Source organism: Pantherophis guttatus, chromosome 6 (assembly GCF_059756535.1).
Source record: "Pantherophis guttatus breed Tessera chromosome 6, ASM5975653v1, whole genome shotgun sequence".
In the NCBI taxonomy this organism is placed as follows: Eukaryota; Metazoa; Chordata; class Lepidosauria; order Squamata; family Colubridae; genus Pantherophis; species Pantherophis guttatus.
The window spans coordinates 69752218-69773771 of record NC_142068.1 but is presented as its reverse complement, the minus strand read 5'-3'; the positions used below and the strand labels follow the sequence as shown (position 1 = coordinate 69773771).

Here is a 21554-nt window from a genome sequence, read left to right as displayed (position 1 = left end):
CTCTAATACTGTAATTTTAGTTCCCATTCAAGCTGTTTGTAGAATCTGAATAGCATTTAGTATTAAAAATATATTGTTCATTCATAATTACTCTACCTACACTTTAGCTTCTGTCATTTTTTTTCCTTTAGAGTAAAGGCTGAAATAACAGAGCACAGACTGAGCATTATGGACTCCTCTAAAGCTTTTAAAGTAATGTACATTTTTAGCACATAGAACGTAGTGGGTTTTTTTTAATTCAAAAACAACATTTATTAATACGTGGTTTCTTTGGGGAATATTCACATATCTTTTTCTGGCATATCTAGCCTTCAGATATCTTACTGCTTGAAAGCACCCCATAAATTTTCACATTTTCTTGATACATGAACTTTAGCATTACCAGATCAAAAAGCCAGACAATCTTGTATAATCTTGGCAGTCATCTGGATTTTTGCAGTCTGTAGCTGGTAACTGAAGTGTACCTAAAATTATTTCAAAGTTTAAAATGTTCATTTAAATTTTAATTTAGGGGAAGGACAAAATATACGTCAAGCATTTACTTCTATTTCATTACCTATAAATAAATATTATGGATACAAAAGCCACTACATTCTCTTTGAAGACAGATCTACAGTCCTCCGTGGAAATCTGATTTGATTCGATCTGCAGCCACCCATTCTCTGGAAGGGTAAAGGGACTAATAATTGAAATTTTTGCTGTCTAAAAATTATTCCTTTTTTATTTTTAATTGCCCGTAACAAAATTTTTATTATAATTATGTGAGGTAAAAAGGAGGTTTTTTTGTGTGAAAAAAAAAAAACAGCCTTGAACAGAGAAAAGAGCCTGTGGCATACTGGTTAAGGTACTAGACTAACACAGGTAGACCCAGGTTCAAGCCATCCTCAGCCACAGAAACCTACTTAGGGACTTTGGGCCAGTTATTCTCATTCTAATCCTACATCATAAAAACACTCTTGTCAATAAAATAAGGGGAGGTAAATAAAGTAAAATAAATTGCCTTAAGTTCCTAGAGGAAAGACTAATATAACATTTAACAAATAAGACATTAATTCAACTGTTGCAATTTGGAAATACTAATATCTGTCTGAATTGTTTCAATTTTATCCAGCTCTGAAAAACAAAACTTAACATTTAAAAGATTTTCCCCCATACTTAGAGTGGGGCTATGTAAAGAGCCTTACAACTAAATTTCCATCTCAGAAAGTATCAAAGAGAGTGAGTGATAGTTTGATTACCATAATCTGATAGAAATTGGTGCAAGAAATATATTCCCTACTTTCTAGATTACTTAAGTCTCCACAATTTTCTATATTTTGCACCAAGAGAATGTGACACACACAAAGCTAGACTATATGAGTAAGTGAACTACATCAAATACAGTATGCCTGGAAATATGCTTAGTGGAATTTTCCTGTCACTGTTTTCGTTTTTAGTATAGCATCTGTTTACCATGCCCAGCAATCCTTTGCTCTTGCAGTTTGAATACAACTACCATCTATCAGTTTCCTTAACTGCAGCACACACACATACACACGTCTCATCGACAGGACTAAAAGATAGGAGGTCAGGAATACTGCTTACAAAGATTGGGGATCAGGAAAGAAAGATGGGAAGAATGGATAGCCCATTGATTTTGCTTGTCAGAAGGTTGCAAAAGGTAACCATATGGCCCCAGGATACTGCAACCATCATAAATATGAGTCAGTTGCCAAGTATCTGAATTTGAATTACATGACCATGGGGTTGCTGCAACAGTCATAAATATGAAAAAATGATCATAAGACACTTTTTTCAATGGCATTGTAACTTCAAATGGTCACTAAATGAATTGTTGTAAATTGAGTACTATCTGTATGGTGTTCCATATGATGGAATCCATATGAATGTTCTGTATATTCTGTAAAGAAACAATGGGAACATGGTATGGGAAATGAGAGAAGTGGAAAATTGGATAAATGTATTGATGGATGTTAGAATGTGCGTGAAAATAATAATGTATATTCATACAGTCTTTGTGTTCACCCTTCACAGTTTTAACATCTATTCAAAAGGCTGCAGACAGAGCAACCTATTACAACTGTCTCTCCATTATTTTTCCTATCAAACCATTATATGAGAAACTCTGAAAAACATTGTTTAAAAATGTATACATATTTTTGGCAAGTAGTATGTTACTCTGCCTTTCCATCATTCATTATTTCATTCAGTAGAATTTATATGCCATTCCAATCGAGGAGGTCTCCTAGCAGCTTACATTTATTTCTTAGAGTAATAGAATTAAAATTAGTCTCCTCTCCATCCCATTTCACATTAACTTTAAAATAACCTTCATCATGCATTCTAGTTTTGGATTTATGCCAAGTAACAACACAGCCCTGGCTCCATATTCATTTTGAAATCAATCAACATTAAATATGTAGCACTGATTTATGTATGAATTCTCATTCTTCGATGAAATATAGATTTTTTTTTTCTGTATTGCATTCCAAGTTGTATTATTTTTAAATATGGAGGTTTTTAATGTGTTCCTTTTTTCTAAACCATTGCCACTGCGTTGCTAATAAGAATAATAATGTTCTATGAACTGGAGACTTGTCAAAGTACATCATCAAGCACTTTGTTTATTTTTCCTAATTTCAGGGAATGGAGAGAGGACACAAAAATGATATTTCTCCTTTCAGCAGTTTCATTTCAACTATCAGCCAAAAGAAAGAAGATTCTGTAAATGAAAATTCACCTGAACAATTAGTTATTACTGATATAAAAAATGGTGAGAAAATAAAAGATTTAATTTTTAGTCATTTCTAGCTGAAGGGGGTACTTGGTATTTGAAGATGTTCTTTTTATTTGTTTTCTGACAATGCTTTCAGTACTTTTTGTAGAACTCTCTTTATGTGAAGTATTAACATGACACATCACAGTAAGAAACAACCTTCTAGTAAGTACAGTTATAATAGCTCAGTAGGGATTGTAGGATGCAGTAACTGGAATGAATTTTAACACAGATGGTATTCAGTTTGCATATGTAAGTTAATGAATAGTAATAATAGTAACCTGCCAACTGCTTAATTATGTTTTCAAACAGTATTTGTTCTTCCAAAGATTTTATAAAACTTTGATTGCAAAAAAGATTTCATAATTGTTAGTATGTTTAGGAAAGTCTTTTTAAAATTACATATAAGAATAACTGGAGTTGAATCTGTCTTTATAAACAGAAGAATTATGAATGAATAAGCAAACATGAGAATATGCCAAATGTTGAACTTTGTAGTATTTTATTTTATAGCCCATTTACAAAGTGGTTTCTGATTCTTATCCTTCACATACCCTCATTTAAAGGATTTAACATTTATTAAATAGGAACTTTAGCTGCACAGGCTAAATATGTGAAACAAAATGTAATAATCAAAGCAAATATGAAAGAGCAGAGTTGCATCATGACATTATGAAACATGTTTCATCCATATGGATGCCTATGTTTAACTGCAGAATAGTAATGATCTGAATTATATATTTGAATATAGAATTCAAATATTAAATATTTGGGCATTCCTATACATACATACAGGGACGCGGTGGCTCAGTGGCTAAGACGCTGAGCTTGTTTATCGAAAGGTTGGCAGTTCAGCAGTTTGAATCCCTAGTGTCGCGTAATGGGGTGAGCTCCCATTACTTGTCCCAGCTTCTGCCAAACTAGCAGTTCGAAAGCACTTTAAAAATGCAAGTAGAAAAAATAAGGGCCACCTTTGGTGGGAATGCCAAAGGCGTTCCATGCCCCTTTGGCATTTAGTCATGCCGGCCACATGACCACGGAGACATCTTTGGACAGCGCTGGCTCTTTGGCTTTGAAATGGAGATGAGCATTGCTCCCTAGAGTTGCACATATGTGCGAGGGGAACGACTAGCACATATGTGCGAGGGGAACCTTTACTTTTACCTTTATACATACTCCATAGACACATCCAAATTGCCTCTGTCAAGACCACATACTTATAATAAAATGAATTATCTCGAAATCTCTTGAGGAATGTAGGAGAAAAAGGAGTCTTAAAGTTTACTACAAATTACAAGTAATTTAAATATAATATATGAACTTATCACAAAGTTAAGAGCTGGAATTAAACGTACATTTTTCCTATTTGTAAAGAGAATTAGAAAAAATGACAGTTGAGTTTTCACTACCTAAAATCTGCTTGTTAAAGATAGCTGTCCTCCAATCATCTTGTATTTTACCAGTTTTCCAAGTACATTAGCTGTTTTGGCAGTAATGTATAGAAATCAAATCATCAGAGTTAGCAGCTACAGGTAGTCCTCGATTTATGAATTTATAACATTCAAAGTTACGATGTCCTTGGAAAAAGTGACTTATGGCATGTACTCACATTTATGGCCATCTCATCATCTCCATGATTATAATACAGGCATCTGGCAACTGACTTGCATGTATGACCTGTTGTAGCATCCTATGGTGATGTGATTGTTATTTTTCGGCCTTTTATGTTGATTTCAGGAAAAGAATGCACACTGGGGAATCTGGATTTGCTTAACAACATAAAATTAGGTTCAACTCAAATTATAACCACCACATGTTATGACAGAAATTCCTGTCCATTATAGCTGTGAATCAAAGATTATCTGTACAGACTCTATTTTGCTATAATGGGTATATTGTATATATACGAATATTTTTTTTTTCCCACCTCCTTCTTAACCCATCTCCAACTTTTTGCAGTCTTTCAGTTAACATTACAAAGGACTTTAGAAATCCAGAGCCATACTTTGAGACCTTACAACTGATAAGCGCTGAAAATTTAGTAACTAGCTTAGAGAAGAATATGTGATTGATCCCAGTCTAGCACTTGCCCTCTTGTAATATCATTTTCTGGAATTATTGGAGCTAATAATGCTTTTAACAATGAAATCGTATATTTAAAATGCGGTTCTATGGTTTGCTCATTGTTGGGTGTCACAGGTGGAAATGTGCACCTCACTACGCTACGGATGCTTCTGGATTGAAAGGATTAACTAGCTATAAACTGCTGTCTAGTAGGTGCCAGAATGTGGTAACAGCACACATTTTTCAGAGAAGCTCCTTTCATGAGGACTATAGGATTATATTTTAAATGTTACGTCATGTCATATGCCTTATTTTAATTGTGATGTTTTTGACATGAATAAACAAACAAACATTCTTGAGTGTTAGTAAGAAATTTCACTCATTCCATTTTTATGTCGAAAATGTATTATTTCCAGTATGGAATTCTGCAGTATGGAATTCTGCAGTTATATTGAAATACAGTTTGATCATTGTATTCACATATTTGTTAGTTGAGCAACCTATCTTTATGTGATCATTAAATCAGATTTGGCATTCATTTGCAACTTTGTATCTCTCTTGAGCTATTTCCTAGAGCATTTTGTTTTATAATGTTTAGAATCTGAAGTGTGTATTCCATATGATACCTGAATTTGAAGAACTTTTAGTTTTATTCCTTGAAAACATGACATAATCAAAACTGGGTTCAGCTTGATCTCAAATTCTACAGAAATTAAATTTTCCTGACTTTGAATTCTATAAGGAATTGTGACTACTTTAAAACTGGGGGAAGTTGCATATTATTGCTCTCTTCTAGTTCTTATTTACATATAAATAGTTCAATTAGATCTCCAGACAACTGAACTCTAAATCATATTGTCTTCTTTATGTAAGAGGTTAACCTTTCTGCAATGCCAATAAAAATTATTAGAACATTTATAAGATCATTTGTGAATATACCAGTACTATTTTAATTAAATTGTATTATTCTTATAATGGCTTTTTAACTGAGAATATATGTTTATGTGAACTGTTTATTATGTAAAGATGCTGGTTTTCTTCCCCAGCAGAGTTCTAAACCCATTTCAAGGAAGTCCTGGAATGAAAAAGAATTATGAGGCAGCTTAGAGGCTAGGATTAGAAGCAACATCCTCTCTTAAGTATGTTTCCAGGATCAGAAGGTTATAAATTTTATAACCTTTTTTCTGCCATTGTTTCTTCAAATTCAATATGGGTGCAGAAAAAATATGTTTTATGACTTGTAGAAATATGTGGTTATTTCCTGTCAGAATCTAATTTTGAAGTCTTAAATAAGAATTCCAACTTAAAATAAATATTTATTCTAATAATATTTAGTCAAGGTTGCACTATTTTGGGTAGCTGCTTTCATGTGCTATTTACCTGAATATTGTAATACTGATTTCTTTTTTTCATTTTTCTCTTTTATTTTTAAATTAGCAAAAGAACAGTCCCTTGGCCTTGGTGTTAGGCAAAAGAAGCGTACCTCAGTGGATATACTTCCAGTAGAAATGAAAGTTTCAATCCCACTGGAACCTTCCTGTCTCACCCAAACAAAAACTATGAAAGAGTTTTGGTAAGCAGTGTTGCTACATATTTGATATACGACTAAGTTCAATTTATCAGTGTATGGTCTACTTAAGGTAATTATTGTTATTATTACTTGGTGAGGACTTTATGAGTAATAGACCAATTATCACAGAAATTACTGTAATTTATTTTCACTTTAAAAATATTACATAAAATTTCTGACTAAACCAGTGCTTACTATTTCACCTAGGCCTAGAGGGTTTTTCAAAATACTGTACATATTCATACAGGCTTGTGCTGAAGAAAAGTGTTGGAAAGTCATTTTTTTCTCAAGGATAAACATATCTAGTTCCCTTAATTTCTTCTCATGAGACATAGTTTCATCTTATTCTTCTTAACTTCTGCATCTGTTTTGTTTCCTCTGAATCTTTTATAAAAACGAATGCTCAGAAACTCAAAATAAGGATTCACCAATACAGAATGCTGTATAGTAGAACTATTTATTTATGTGTATCCTGCCTTTATTAGTTTTACAAATAACTCAAGGCAACAAACATACTAAATACACTTTTCTCCTCCTAGTTTCCTCAAAACGAGAAAGAGATTGGCCCAAAGTCACCCAGCTGGTTTTCATGGCTGCTGCAGGACCAGAAATCACGTTTTCCCGCTTTCTAGCCGAGTGCCTTAACCACTAGACCAGATTGGCTTTCTGTGGTTTGCAAGCTAAACTTCTGTTGATACAATGAAAATTGCATCTGCCTTTTAGCAATCATGTTGGGCTGCTAACTCATATCAGCAGGGTGATCATCTATTGTTCCCATGTGGATACCTGGAGTAGTATCTTCACAGTTATTTAATCTCATCCTTACAAGATAGTAAGCTTCATAAACCAGTTAATCTTACCAAACAGTCATTTTTTTTTTTATCAACACAGTAGGAAAACATCAACCATTATTTCTCTCCACTTTGTCCTTTGCAGATAACAGTTGTATCCATTCTGTTGTTCAGGGCTTTTGCAGTTGCTGAAAGTGCTGCTGTTCATACTAGTCGCTTATTCCTTTTCTGGAAACTTGCAGTCTTCTGCAAAGGTCTAAACACTATTATGGAGGCTATTATGGGCTGAAGAATATGTATTTACATATCTTGTTTCTGGTCCACTGTTGTTAAAAAAAACCATTTCTGTCATTGAAATCCACTGGGTCTGCTCCTTTCTTTGATTCTCTTATGAAGAGTGGCTTTCTCTGACAGCTTCAGTTGCAGAGCTTCATTTGTTTGACTTGAAAATCTATTCTCTATCTGTTATAGTCCTTTTCAATTAAGAACCACAAAAGCTTACATTTGCTACAAATCTATGCTAGATTTTTAGGCAGCTGCAAAAATACATCATAGGTATTGTACTCATAATAACTTCCTGGTCATGTCCATTTATCTTCATCTTTACTTCTTATCCTTAGAAAGGTTTTTTATTTCTTTTTGTCCCCATCTCAAGGTCTCAGATTAGCCAAGAGTTCACTATCATTTTACAGGAAAAGTTTCCCAGATTCTTGAACTCCATTGACAAACTATTTTTCATTTTTGCTCAATGAACTTATCTTTCTGCAATATTTGCTGCAGCCTGTACTTACCAAGAAGCAATAATTCACAATAAGCAATGTGCAGTTTTCTGGCTATGCATCTTGTAGGAAAAGTGCTGATCATGATCCTTCAAATCCATACTCAGATTCTGTTTGCTCATCTGTTTGCTTATCAGTTGATGATAAACTAATCAACTTCTGGTTTTTGTTCCTGGTCATTTGTTTTTGAGCAAATTATTTGGAAAGTATTTTATGTTATTCAGCATTAATCAAAAATAGATAGAGATCTTTGTTTTTATTAATGTTATATAAACATAATGTTTGTTATCATTTTAATATATATATATAGAACAGAAATTCAATAAGATTATTTTATAACATGTTGCATTTTGGACTTTCTTAGGGATGACATAGAAAAAGCTAAGTTAACAGGAGACTGGAAGGAAATCTATGACTTTTATTTAAAAACATTTGATTCTTTTTCAGAAGTTAACACTACATTTAAGGTAAAAACAGCAATGTTTTCACTGCTTTTTCTTTTCTTTTCCAGTTTGTGACTTAAAAACAGTAATTAGCAATAGTGTAAAATATAGGTTACCAGTAATAATATTACGTAATTAAAACCAAATAAACTAAAATAGATGATGGATAGATTAAAGGAAAAAATGTGTTTTTTAAAGAAACCAATACCATAAAATGCATTATTTTTATATTGTTTCAAAGTCGTTTTCTCAATTGAAGCTTTGTGTTTTTGGAAATGTATATTTTGTAAATATTATGAAAACTACAACTGTATCTGTAAATAAATAAAAACCAGAAAGTATGAACTCCAAAAAGAAAAAACATAGATGGAGTATATTCAGAATACAAGTTGAAAGATTAGCATTTTCAGAGCCACAATATACATCTATTCAGGAGGCAAGAATCTTAACCTTGCCACTGTCCCCCACCATATTTCCAAATGATTACACTGAAGGAGTTAGTGGAAGACTTGGGAGACTTCCTGCTTAAAGAATAGGTAGAAATTTTGACTGGCGGGACGTTACCCTGAACTGGTGAACTTCAGAAACTTCAGTTTCTGAAGTGCACCAGTTGCAGTCCTATCTGGACCGTACACATCTCAGTATCTTACACGTCATGTGAGACTATTGCAACATGCTTTATATGTAGAGCTGTCTTTAGAGACAACCCTGAATTTTGTACAGTTGGTACAAAATGCAGAATGTAGCACTGACTGTTCAGTTCCACCATGGCAATTGACATCCATTTTGAGATTGCTGTAGATTTCCAGGCAAAATTCAACGTGCTGGTCATTACACTTAAAGCCTTACATGGCCTAGCACTAGATTATATCAGGCAACCCTTACCAGAATGGGATCTGCCTCCCCAAAATGATGATTAAAAAAAAGTCCACTAGAATCCCCTCTATCATCTGAGGTATGTGATATGGACAAAATGGCAGGAGTTCTTGGTTGTTACCGCCAATATAGGATAACCATTCTTCCCAGAAACACACATAACTCCCCTTCTTCAGTCTTTTCACAAACACAGCAATTTTATTTCATTGTACCTTTGGCCATAGCTGAATTGAGGGCTATGATGCTGATGTTCATTTGTTTTTTCAATGTAAACTTTATTATATTAGTTTTTAAGTATATTGTCTCATTGTTTGCTGCCCAAAATTCCATTAAGTGAATAAAAACATTTAATTATAACGTTTTTAAAAATAAATAATACTATTCCAAAAATTATAGTTGTAACACAAGTTGAAAATACATTAGAGAAAATTATCTCATGTTTATTATTTCAATTTGCAGAAATATACTGAAACTCCTTTTAATTCCATTGAAGATTGTGGAATTGATGCTAAATATGTGAATGCAGTTTATGATACCTTACTTCAAGCTGTAAGTCAACTACTATTTGCTTTCTGCTTTGTAATCTTGTGCAGAATACTATAATATCTTTATATTACAGTTCAATTTTTTTGAGTTATTATTTTAGATATTGGGTAGCTTCTGAGTTTATACAGTTGTTGTAAGTGTCAATATTTCTAAAGTACACTTTAATAATTATCAGGATTTATAATCTCTTTGAGTTTGCCTCATTTGTTTTTAAATTATAACTGAAAAGATGGTGTAAACCTCAGAGGGTTCTTTTAAATGATTATTAAATATAAACTAAGGTATACAGATAATGTCCCCACTTGGTCTAAAATATCTTTTTGCCTTTGAAATAATCACTGCAGAACACTATAAACAATAAATGCTAATTTTATTTTTATATATTATAATGTAATGTTATTTTCAAAAATAAATTATTTAACTTAGTTGCATAATTTAATCTGTCCACATAAACCTGAACTGAACCATGAAATAAGTTTACATGAGAAAGATAATGACAATATGAATTTGAACATATATTCGTTTTAAACAGAGAACAAATCTAAATAAGTTTCCAATAACAACTGTACAGCATTGTATCATGGCTAACATATCTAAATAATATTTTCAAACTGAAATGTTTCTGAATTTTAATTAATTTCCACATCACAAAATTGTTATAGATACTACTGGTCTTTAGTTGCAGACTATTTATCTGTACGTGGTGGCTCAGTGGCTAAGGCGCTGAGCTTGTCAATCAAAAGGTTGGCAGTTCAGTGGTTCGAATCCCTAGTGCCACGTAATGGGGTGAGCTCCCGTTACCTGTCCCAGCTTCTGCCAATCTAGCAATTCAAAAGCACATAAAAAATGCAACTAGAAAAATAGGGACCATCTTTGGTGGGAAGGTAACAGTGTTCCGTGCGCCTTTGGCATTTAGTCATGCCGGCCACATGACCACGGAGACGTCTTTGACAGCGCTGGCTCTTCGGCTTTGAAACAGAGATGAGCACCTAGAGTCGGGAACAACTAGCACATATGTGTGAGGGGAACTTTTACCTTTACTTTTTATTTATCTGTAAGGGCTGGAAGAAATATTGTTTGCTTTTGGGTCTGTGAAATTCTGCATAAATGGACAGAGATACAGATGATTCACTTGAAACTGAGACAAAATAATTTCTGTAAAAAATGCATGGGAAAATGAAAGATTATCATCTCTTGGAAGTGGTTGGTAGGAATTATATGTTTTATATAATTATTTTAAAAAGAACTGTACATACTGATTCACAATGCTTTATGAATTCTCTCCCTCTTTCAGCTTCTTTCCAAATACTCACCTGACCAGAACCTGATCTATGTTGCATGGTCAGCAGTTCATTTCTAAAAAGGAGATGCAAAATAGAGAAGAGAAAAATACTATGTTGATATAAAATATGAATGAAAAGACCTAATTTTTGTGAAGTTTAATATTCATAGCAACATAGGGTATATAAAAATGTAGAAAGATAATAATTACTTTGGGAGGAAGATGCTAAAGTGATCAACAAATGCATTGTTGAGTTACAGCAATTTATCTACCTACATTAGAATGGAGAAATTTTAAGTAGTCGCTGCCATCCAGCTTCAAAAGTAGATACTATTAGAATCAGGGGTGGGTTCTACTTACCTTTACTACCGGTTTGCATCGTGCCCACGCGTGCGTGCTCCAATGGGAGGTTGCCCCCGGTTCTGACCGGTTCTATAGAACTGGTAGTAAAACCAGCGGGAGGCTCTGCCCACTGACCCTGATATCATCAGAAGCAATCTGCGCAGAAGCAAGGCGCGCGAGCAAAATGAGCGCACACGCAGATCCCATTGCAAACCAGTAGTAAAGGTAAGTAGAACCCACCCCTGGCGCGCTCGCTTCGCTCACATACGTGCACTCTTCTGCACATGCGCAGATCACTTATAATGACGTCCGGGTCAGTGGGCAGAGCCTCCCGCCGGTTTTACTACCAGTTCTTGTGAACTGGTCCGAACTGGGAGCAACCCACTACTGAATAGAATGCAACATTTGAAATTATTCTCTTGGGATATTACATACTTTAGTGATTTATAAATATGAGGAACATTTAAAAGTAAAATTCCACTAACAATTGTTTACTCCTTAAGAGCGTGTAGAAAGCTATGATTATTTTTAAATTGTAATATTTAATAGCTCAGTAAGTACAATTCAGAGAAATAGGTATGACTAAAGTCCTATTCATCTATACCATGGAACAAAGTATGTGCAGAGGTTGTGCTTCCCATTGCTCACAGTCCATTAATTTAAATGTCATTTAGTCTTACATGCTCTAGCTTTGCCACCAAAAATATAAACAGTCTGAAAAAAGATCTGTAAATTCCAAAAAGATAAATTACTCTTTCTCCATCAGAGAAAAACACACCTTTTCCTTTAGTCATAACTTTCAGTATTATGATTTAGTACAGGGGTGTCAAACTCAAGGCTCATGGCTCGCAGGGTGCTTAGATCTGGCCCGCAGGCCCTGGAAACAGTGAAGGACCACCCTGCAGTGCCTCTGTCAGCAAAAACAGTGCTTGGGAGGGTGCCCCCACCCCCATGCCCCCAAGGTCAAACATAACCCTGATGCGGCCCTCAATAAAATTGAGTTTGACACCCCTGATTTAGTATGTTATTGGCTATTCTGTAATTAAGTAATACCATAATGAAATTGGTGTCTTACAATGAAATATTTTTCCTAAAATAAACCTAGAAATGGAAAATAGATATTTTGTAAAGTTTTAGACTTAAAGGGATTTTTCCATTACAATAAAAACTTATCTTTTAAAAACTGGAATCTATCAGCCAGCCAGCCAGCCAGCCATCCAGTGGTGGGTTTCAAAAATTTTTACTAACGGTTCTGTGGGCGTGGCTTGGTGGGCATGGCTTGGTGGGTGTGGCAGGGGAAGGATACTATAAAATCTCCATTCCCACCCCACTCCAGGGGAAGGATACTATAAAATCTCCATTCCCTTCCCAATCCAGGGGGAGGATACTGCAGAATCCCCATTTGCTCCTGATCATCTGGGACTTGGGAGGCAGAGAATAGATGGAGCGGGGCCAGTCAGAATTTTTATTACCGGTTCTCTGAACTACTCAAAATTTCCGCTACAGGTTTTCCAAAACTGTCAGAACCTGCTGAAACCCACCTCTCCATCCATCCATCCATCCATCTACCTACCTATCATCTTTTTTATACATAATATGTGTATGTATATATGTGTGTGTGTGTATTATCATCAGTCTCAGAAGTAACATTTGAAAATGGTCATAACTATTTAAACAATTATATGAACATATAGAAATCTCTTACTGCCAATAGAAAGTGGTAAAAATTGCTTTTTCCTATGCTATGATAGATTCCAGAAAATTGATTGCCCCACTATATAAAAGCAAAAATCAGTTTATATCTCTATAAAGAAAGGAAAAGACACAAGGGGAGGGGGACGAATTCAGTGAGTTTGAAATAGAAAAATTGAACTTAGAAAAAAGATCACCAATCGGTAATTTTGAAAAAAAAGTTACATTTTGAGATTCTTTCTGCATTTCAGAATTATGCTTTAAAAATCTATTGCATTTTATGTAAATGTTTTTAAATTCTCATTTTTACAATTGTGATCTGACCACTTCATAATAATAATTGTTTCAACTGTGCTACTGATAAAAATCTATTTGGGTTGTTATTTCACTCCTTTTTTATTTGTTCTAGCCTCAAGATATCCAGAAGTGTGTCCTAAAAGGAATAATTAATGGTTTATTGCATGAATGGAAAGGGTAAATACAACTAACTTTTATATATGTCTATAACATATGACATTTCAATTTCCACAGAATTTGAATTTTAAATACATAACCTATTAGACATCAGAGCCAGTTTAATGCAATGGTCAAGGTGCTGGCCTAAAAACCAGGAAAATGTGAGTTCTACACAATCCCGCTTTAGGCATGAAAGCCTTCTAGGTGACTGGGCCAGCCTCAGCAAAACTCACCTCACGGGTTGTTGTGGGAACAAGAAGAGGAAGAAGTGACTTGAATCGAGTACTTACATTGTTGATCTTACAATTTTTGCAATAAGTCTATTAACAGATATCAATATTACGCCTCTGTACAAAATTGTGACATATTTCTATTCTCTGCATTTCACAATTTACAAGCTTATTAATATATAATTTTTAACATGTGAGTTTGATAAATAAAAACTCAGATGAACAAATGTAAAACATTTTCTCTTTCTGATGAAAAATCTCATTCCAAAGTGTTACATATAACGGGATAATTTTGTCACATAATCGGAGATTATTAATGTCTATGTGATATGCCTTTATATTTACTTAAATTATTTTATTTATTTATTTATTTATTTATTTTGTCGAGTACGTATTAGATAATATATATATGTATAAGCATGAATTGAATACATAAAATGAATACAATTAAAGGGAACATTAGGACAGGGATGGTAGGCACGCTGGTGTTCTTATGCACGCCCCTTACAGACCTCTTAGGAATGGGGTGAGGTCAACAGTAGCCAGTCTAAAGTTAAAGTTGTGGGGATTTGGGGAAGAAACCACAGAGTCAGGTAGTGCATTCCAGGCATTGACCACTCTGTTGCTGAAGTCGTATTTTCTGCATTCGAGTTTGGAGCGGTTTACCTTGAGTTTGTATCTATTGCGTGCATTAAGTAACTACATCATTTATGCACAGTCTAACTAGAATAAAATAGCTGTAATTCCACTTAAATACAGTTGAGTATGCATTCACACACTTAGATTGTGCCTTTCATTTTTCACTTATTCATGTTCTTTCAGGCCACAAACAAAAGATGATATCAGAGCATATTTTGTTCTTCTACAGGTAAGAAGGGGAAAAAAGATCTTTGTATGCCATCTTCTGTTGCAAGTTATGTTAATTTACCTAGCACTCATTATGCCAGTCCTTGTCAAGCGCGGGGAAATCAGGAGATTCAGGCAGTTCAAATGAATAAAAAAATTTATTGCAAACTTAAGATCCCCTACAAAAATCTGAGCTACTAACGGTCGGGAAATTAGTGGGAAGTAGGAATAGAAAGGAATTCAAGGTGGGCTGGACTTAGATCTCTTGTGGCGCACAGGGACTCATGGTTGATGATGCGTTTGACCCCTGCCTTAGGCTCAGCCTGGTCATCTCCTACAGTCCTGCCCTTTGCATCTTTACCATGCTTATGTCCAAAGAGAATTCTAACAATAATGAGCATCAAATACAAGAAAAGATTAGTCTCACTATTTGAAACATCCTAGTACATGTATTCACATTTATTTGTGTATGATAATTTATGATTGCAGTTAGCACTTCAATATATCTTCCGGAGTGAAATTTATTGAGGGGAGCTTTTATCTTGACTGGATTTTGTTCAGGTTCAAAACAAACTGTCTGGTACTGCTGTGTTTAAAAGGTTATTGCTGTGCTAATTCACTTTTGAAATCAATGAACTGATTTAATATATGCTTTTATCTCAGTGATATAATTAGAACAGGGATAGCATCATCTTATTATGTTTCTAGCTTAATTCCATCGTAACTCAACAACACTGTTGGGTAAGGTTGCTTGTATAGCAATTAATCACTGACAGAATCATACAATACTCCATCTATTTTCAATGCAAAGGAAAAGACAGCCTTTTAACTTCTAGGGGTGTTGTATGGTTACTTCAGAAAATTGAACTCGTTGATGAAGTCCCAGGAGTCAGAGGAAATGTTACTTTTTAAGAGAAAAATAATCATAAAACAATCCATGTGTTGCTCCATAATGAGAAAAATCCACAGTTGGGTTATACTTTATCAGAACCAATCAAAATAACTTAAACTTATTCCAGTAATATTATTATAATTTGGAGACAGTTTATTTTGTTTTTTTTACAATATACTAATGAAGTGTTTTTAATCTTTTTCAGAATCCTCTGTTTAGTAACACAACAACATATGTTATTTTTGCTCACTTGCTAAGACAGATTGCTGCCTTACCCGAAGATAATCATCACTACCTAATTCACTGGTTTAAGAAGTAAGGCTATTTTCTGTTGTTTAAAATTATGGGTTTTATATTTCAGTTATTATAAGTGGTTATTATTTATGTATGGTAGTCAAAATACCCTGAAGTACTCATAATTATTGAAGAAAATCTTGCTAAGATTTATAAACTCCATGAATTATGTTTTATATCAATTAAACTTTATTCATTATTACAACAAAAACTGTCCCGAATGAGCTTGACTTTCTCAGAGTACTGGAAAGGAAATTCTGTGCCTAAACCAAAATGTGAACTGATTTCAATGACATACATTCACCAATTTATAGTAGTTATGTACTTATGTAGTTACAACCACATGCTGAATTGGCAACAATAGGTTAGAAAAAGTAACTTACCTTTCATAGAAAGGGTTAATAATTCTGCTGAATAAATTTTCTCTAGAATATTTATATTTCTCATGAATGTTTCATAGAAACATTTTGTGGACTGTTATTAAGAAGTAAGGACTAAGAATTCTATTAGCACTCCTGCTATTATAAAACCAATATTAATATATTTTATAGGATGTCACAGAAGCGAATCAAGCATATTATAGAGAGAATCATACAATTTATTTCTTTGCGGCTGTTTCCGGCAAAACCTGAAGATTTGCCTCCTATGGAGAAGTGTACCTGGTGGATTCCATCAGCAACCAAAGTTTTGTCTTTATTTAGTAAGTTTGTTTAGATGCAGTTAATATTTTCTGAATTCTCATAGCTATAACGCATTAAATCATCACAAATTATGTCAGTATAAAATTAGTCTTTTCTCTTTAAACTAACATATTACATAATAGCAGAAAACATTTCAACAGAACATGTATGTATAATGTTTATATGGTACAGTATTTTATAATCATTTTTAGCCACTTTTAAGAGATTATAATAGTAGTAATATTTCTAATGGCTTGGAGGATTTGTGATTACAGCTGTTATAAAGAATGCCATTGTAAATTAATATATTATAGCAATGATCCTGTTTCAGTTATCTAAGAATATAAAAGTGAGACTGTTAATTAAAAAAAGAATGCTGCAGTAGTTCATCTTTACTAACATATTAAAAGGATCAAAATTACATGTAGTGGTCCTCGACTTACAACCATTTGTTTAGTGACTGTTTGAAGTTACAACATTGCAACATCCCCATGATCAAAATTCAGGTGCTTGGCAATTACAATATATTTATGACAGTTGCAGTGTCCCAAGGTCATGGCATCACTATTTGTAACCTTCTCATCTGGCTTCCAACAAACAAAGTCAGTGTGGGAAATGCTTAACAGCTATGGCAAAAAAAGGTCATAAAATGAGGCCACCTCTCCTAACAACTGACTTGCTTAGCAACAGAAATTTTGGGCTCAGTTGTGATTGTAAATCGAGGACTACCTGTATGTTACCACCAAAAACTATGTAAAGTTTTCTGGTTCCACTCATACTTTTAAAAGTCTAAACTTATCCCTTCTATTAGAAAATATTGTTGCATCAAAGAATATTATTGGGTTTTTTTAACAAGTCTTAATTTCATTGTTTTAAACAAGGTTGCCAAACATTATTACTAATAACTAAATTATGTCATTTCAGATGCTTCAAATAGTCTAACTAATCCTTCTCTTATTTCATATACGGATTTTTATAATTCTACGCTAGATCATATTGATCTTATGGAAGATTATCATAACTGGCAGTGTTATGGAAATTCTCATAGGTAAGGGATTATTTATTTTAAAAATAAAGGTTTAATAGTAATTTTTATTTATAAAATAACTATTTTACAATACTTGATTAGTGATACACAGGTTATCAGCCTGCACCAGATTATAATTTTCTTACAATTTTTCGTTAGCTTTTGGTTCGCAACAAATTCATTTTTGAGAGCTAAAATGTGCTTTTTTTCCAAAGTAAATTGCATATCCATTCACAACAAAACTGTAAATGTTTTTTCAGTATTCAGAATCAGTTTATTCTTAGTATTTGGAACAATCTGAACAATTTTGAAATACAAATGATAAAGGACTTTTTTTCAAAACAACTTTCCAAGAAACTTAGCATAAAAGCAATATAGCCTTTTTTGACATTTCATATTGTAATCTTTTTGTGTGTAGTTCTCTAAACATTGAAAGGAGAGAATTAAATGTTAACAATAATTTAATGTACTTAAAACTTTAAAATGCTCTGTGGAATGTAAAAAGTATTTCAATTTTTGACTAGAGGTTAGTTGAAGATCAAATATCCAGGATCATTTTTGTGTGTCGTTTATAGCTGTTATAGCTGCCTGTAATGCTATTAAGGCTGACTTATTCTCTATATGGTGTTCTGTCAATAGCCCCTTCAGTGCTCTTTATTAGTCATATCAAGTTATTCTTTAGGCTCTAGATTTTCTCTATCTAATTAGCTTAATATGGCCTGGAATACATCATTTATATTTTTCAATGACCATAATTCTGAAACATCAGACTGATACACATGGAAGGTATTATGCTGGAGAAACATTGGTTTCTCCAATAATTCTGTTTCATTTCAACTGTCCAGAATATCAATATTTATTTAAGAAAGATTCTCGTTTTTGACATTTTCAGTGGCTTTTCAATAGGGTACAAGTCAGTTGCCTCTAACTACCGTGTTTCCCCGAAAATAAGACAGGGTCTTATTTTCTTTTGAACCCAAAATAAGGGCTTGGCCTTATTATCACGGGTCTTATTATTTTGGGGGTGCTCATGGTTGCTTCTGTGTTGTGCTGCTGCTCGTCAGCTGTTCGCACAAGGCCGTGCCCGCGTCCTCATGTTCCTATGCCCAGCTCTTCGGGAGCCCACTCGCAAGAGAGCAGCCGCCCAGCACCTCTTGCCACTTGGTGCCCACCCAGCGGACACACCCCCTCTGCCCAGGCAGAGCGCCACTCACCAACCAAGCAGTATTCCAGGATCACGATGTGGGCGAAGCTAGTGAGCCCCAGGTCCTTGAGGAGTCCGCGCCGCTGCCATCCATGCGGTTTCCAAACCCTGGCTGGAAGCGGAGAAGAGGCCGGTCGGGCCAGCCACCTGCTGCTGAGTCTGGGATCCGGGGCAGGTGCATGGACCTGGAACTATAGAAAGGGAATGGTTCCAGGTCCATGTGGCTGCCCTGGCTCCCGGAAGACTCGGCAGCAGGCGGCTGGCCCAACCGGCCTCTTCGCTTCCAGTGGCTTCCAGCTGGGATTTGGAAGCCGCAGAGGAAGCCAGCCTCAGTGCTGGGATGGTGGCGGCTCAGACTCCTCAAGGACCTGGTGCTCACCGGCTTCGCCCACATCGTGATCCTGAGATACCGCTCAGTTGGTGAGTGGCACTCTGCCTGGCCGGAGGGGAGATCCCACTCAGTCGATGAGTGGCACTCTGCCTGGTGCCTGGGTGGGCACCAAATGGCAAGATGTACCGGGCAGCTGCTATCTTGCGAGCGGGGCGGGCGTTTTCAGGCGAGGGAGATGGATGGATGGGAGGCGGGTGAGCGAGTGAGTGCCAAGAACGCTGGGACAGTTCCCGATCAGCTCAGCTGATCCGCGGGTTGCCATTAAGGAACCCAGCTGCCATTAGCTGACCGGGGAAGGTTCTGTGCTGCCCATGCCCAACCCTTCACTAGGGCTTATTTTCAGGGGAGGGCGTATGTTTACGCCCACCCCAAAAATCAGGCTTGGCCTTATTTTCAGGGGAAACACGGTTGTGTGATTTCAAGTTTCCAAAGTGCAAATGAAAATAAACAGAGACGAAACAGACAGAGAAATAAGCTGTAGAGGAATAGGAATAGGAATAAAAAGATTTCTTATGAAAATGAAATGAAAGACTACATTACTTAGTGAATACAGCATTGGAAATCTGTGTCCCTTGAATTAGCTAAACAGGTATATGTTATGAACTGCTAAGCAGTTAACTTCTTTTTTAAGTTACTTTTTTAACATGGGTAATCGTCAACTTAACAACAGTTAATTTAGTGACCGTTAGAAGTTACAACTGAAAAAAGTAACTTATAATTGTTTTTCACACTTACGACCATTGCAGCATACCCATGGTCATGTGGTCAAAATTCAGATACTTGGCAACTAACTCATATTTATGATAGTTGCAGGGTACCGGGGTCATGTGATCACCTTTTGGTGCCTTTCAACATGCAAAGTCAATGGGCAAACCAGATTAACAACTATGCTACTAATTTAACAACTGCAGTGATTCACTTAACAGCTATGGCAATAAAGGTCATAAAATGGGGAAAAGTCACTTAGCTGTCTCGCTTAGCAACAGAATTAATTAGCAATTGTGATCATAAATCAAAGATTACCTATATTTACCTACAGTAATTCTGCTTATTGTCTTTATATATTACTTCCATTAGTTTCTTTCAATATAAATATATACACATACGTGCAATATTTTGTCATTTAGGTTTTCCTTCTGTCAATATCCATTCATTATTTCTGTAGCAGCAAAAAAAGCTATAATTCAAAAGGATTCAGAACAACAAATGATAAATATTGCACGGGTAAGCATTCTTATTTATTAAATCAATTGTCTATTAAAATTGAAATAATGTCATTATAGATACTTTGTCTCTTCTTTTTAACTATATTTAGACTTCTGATACGATACAGCTTAAGTTATGCTTTAAGTTAACTGCAGAGTTGCTACGAGTTGGGCAACATATACATTTAATAAATCATTATCTACAACAATGTATTTGGGATGGTTTACTCTCTGTATAGAGCGGTGGGAACTTTTCCAGGTATCTTGGAATTTAAAATAATATCTGCTACTTATTTGCTGAGCTCATTCCTACTAAAGCCAACAAGTATGATGAAACACTTGTAATATCAAAGAGGGAAGATATTTATCTAAAATAATTATGGAACAAACTATAAAGGATTATGTTCTTTTTAAATGCCAGGGTGGAATGACTTTACCATTGCTAGAATTGTACTTTTACATGTACAGATAGATGTAACTATTCTTCACTTCAGTGTTCCTCTTTCCTACAGTGTATTATAAGATATGTGGGTGTAAGGATTGTAAGGAGGAGTTAATTGCTAACAAATTCTGAAAGCTAAGTGTGGAGCATATTTTTAATTTCTGTATCAGTACTATAATTGCTGTCAAAACTATCCACAGAAGAAAGATGCCTATGTCACTGAATGCATACATTTATAGTTATTTGGTAATACGTTTCTATATCAAAAATTATTCCAATCAAATCCTATTGCTTAACTTAACATTATCCATAATTAAGATCAGGCAGAAACATGTATAATTGGCATTATTATTAGATATTTACCATATTTTTCAGAGTATAAGACGCATCTTTTTCCCCCTAAAAGGGGGTGAAAATTTAGGCGCATCTTATACACCGAATGTAGCCCCGCCCGCCCACTGGCCCCCACCCTTTGGCCTCTGCCTCACAGCAGTTACCTCCTTACAAGCAAACAGTAAGAAAAAACAGCTCCTTTCAGCTTCAGCACAGCCTAATTAGCACAAGTTGATTGGATTGGCCTCCCGACTCTCAGCTGATTTACTCTCAGCTGTTTTGCTCAGGGCTCTGCTGCTTGCTGCAAAGAGGTAAATTGCTGGAGCAGATTTTTTTTTCCTTGTGCTAATCAAGCTATGCTGAAAACAAAAATGAAAGTAAAGTAGGCTGTTT

General features: G+C 34.9%; 1 protein-coding gene across 2 annotated transcripts in view; it reads left to right on the top strand.

Moving 5' to 3' along the window:
• The window catches only part of HECTD2 (HECT domain E3 ubiquitin protein ligase 2), a 51648-nt gene that overhangs the window by 10642 nt on the left and 19452 nt on the right, over positions 1-21554 (top strand). The window contains exons 2-11 of one of the 2 annotated variants that reach the window (XM_034430386.3): positions 2644-2773; positions 6278-6413; positions 8345-8447; positions 9759-9848; positions 13571-13635; positions 14670-14715; positions 15791-15900; positions 16431-16579; positions 17484-17607; positions 20309-20405. In XM_034430386.3, coding sequence (XP_034286277.2) covers positions 2644-2773; positions 6278-6413; positions 8345-8447; positions 9759-9848; positions 13571-13635; positions 14670-14715; positions 15791-15900; positions 16431-16579; positions 17484-17607; positions 20309-20405 — 1050 coding nt within the window. The remainder of the gene's footprint in view (positions 1-2643; positions 2774-6277; positions 6414-8344; positions 8448-9758; positions 9849-13570; positions 13636-14669; positions 14716-15790; positions 15901-16430; positions 16580-17483; positions 17608-20308; positions 20406-21554) is intronic. The other variant, XM_034430387.3, reaches the window with a different exon arrangement.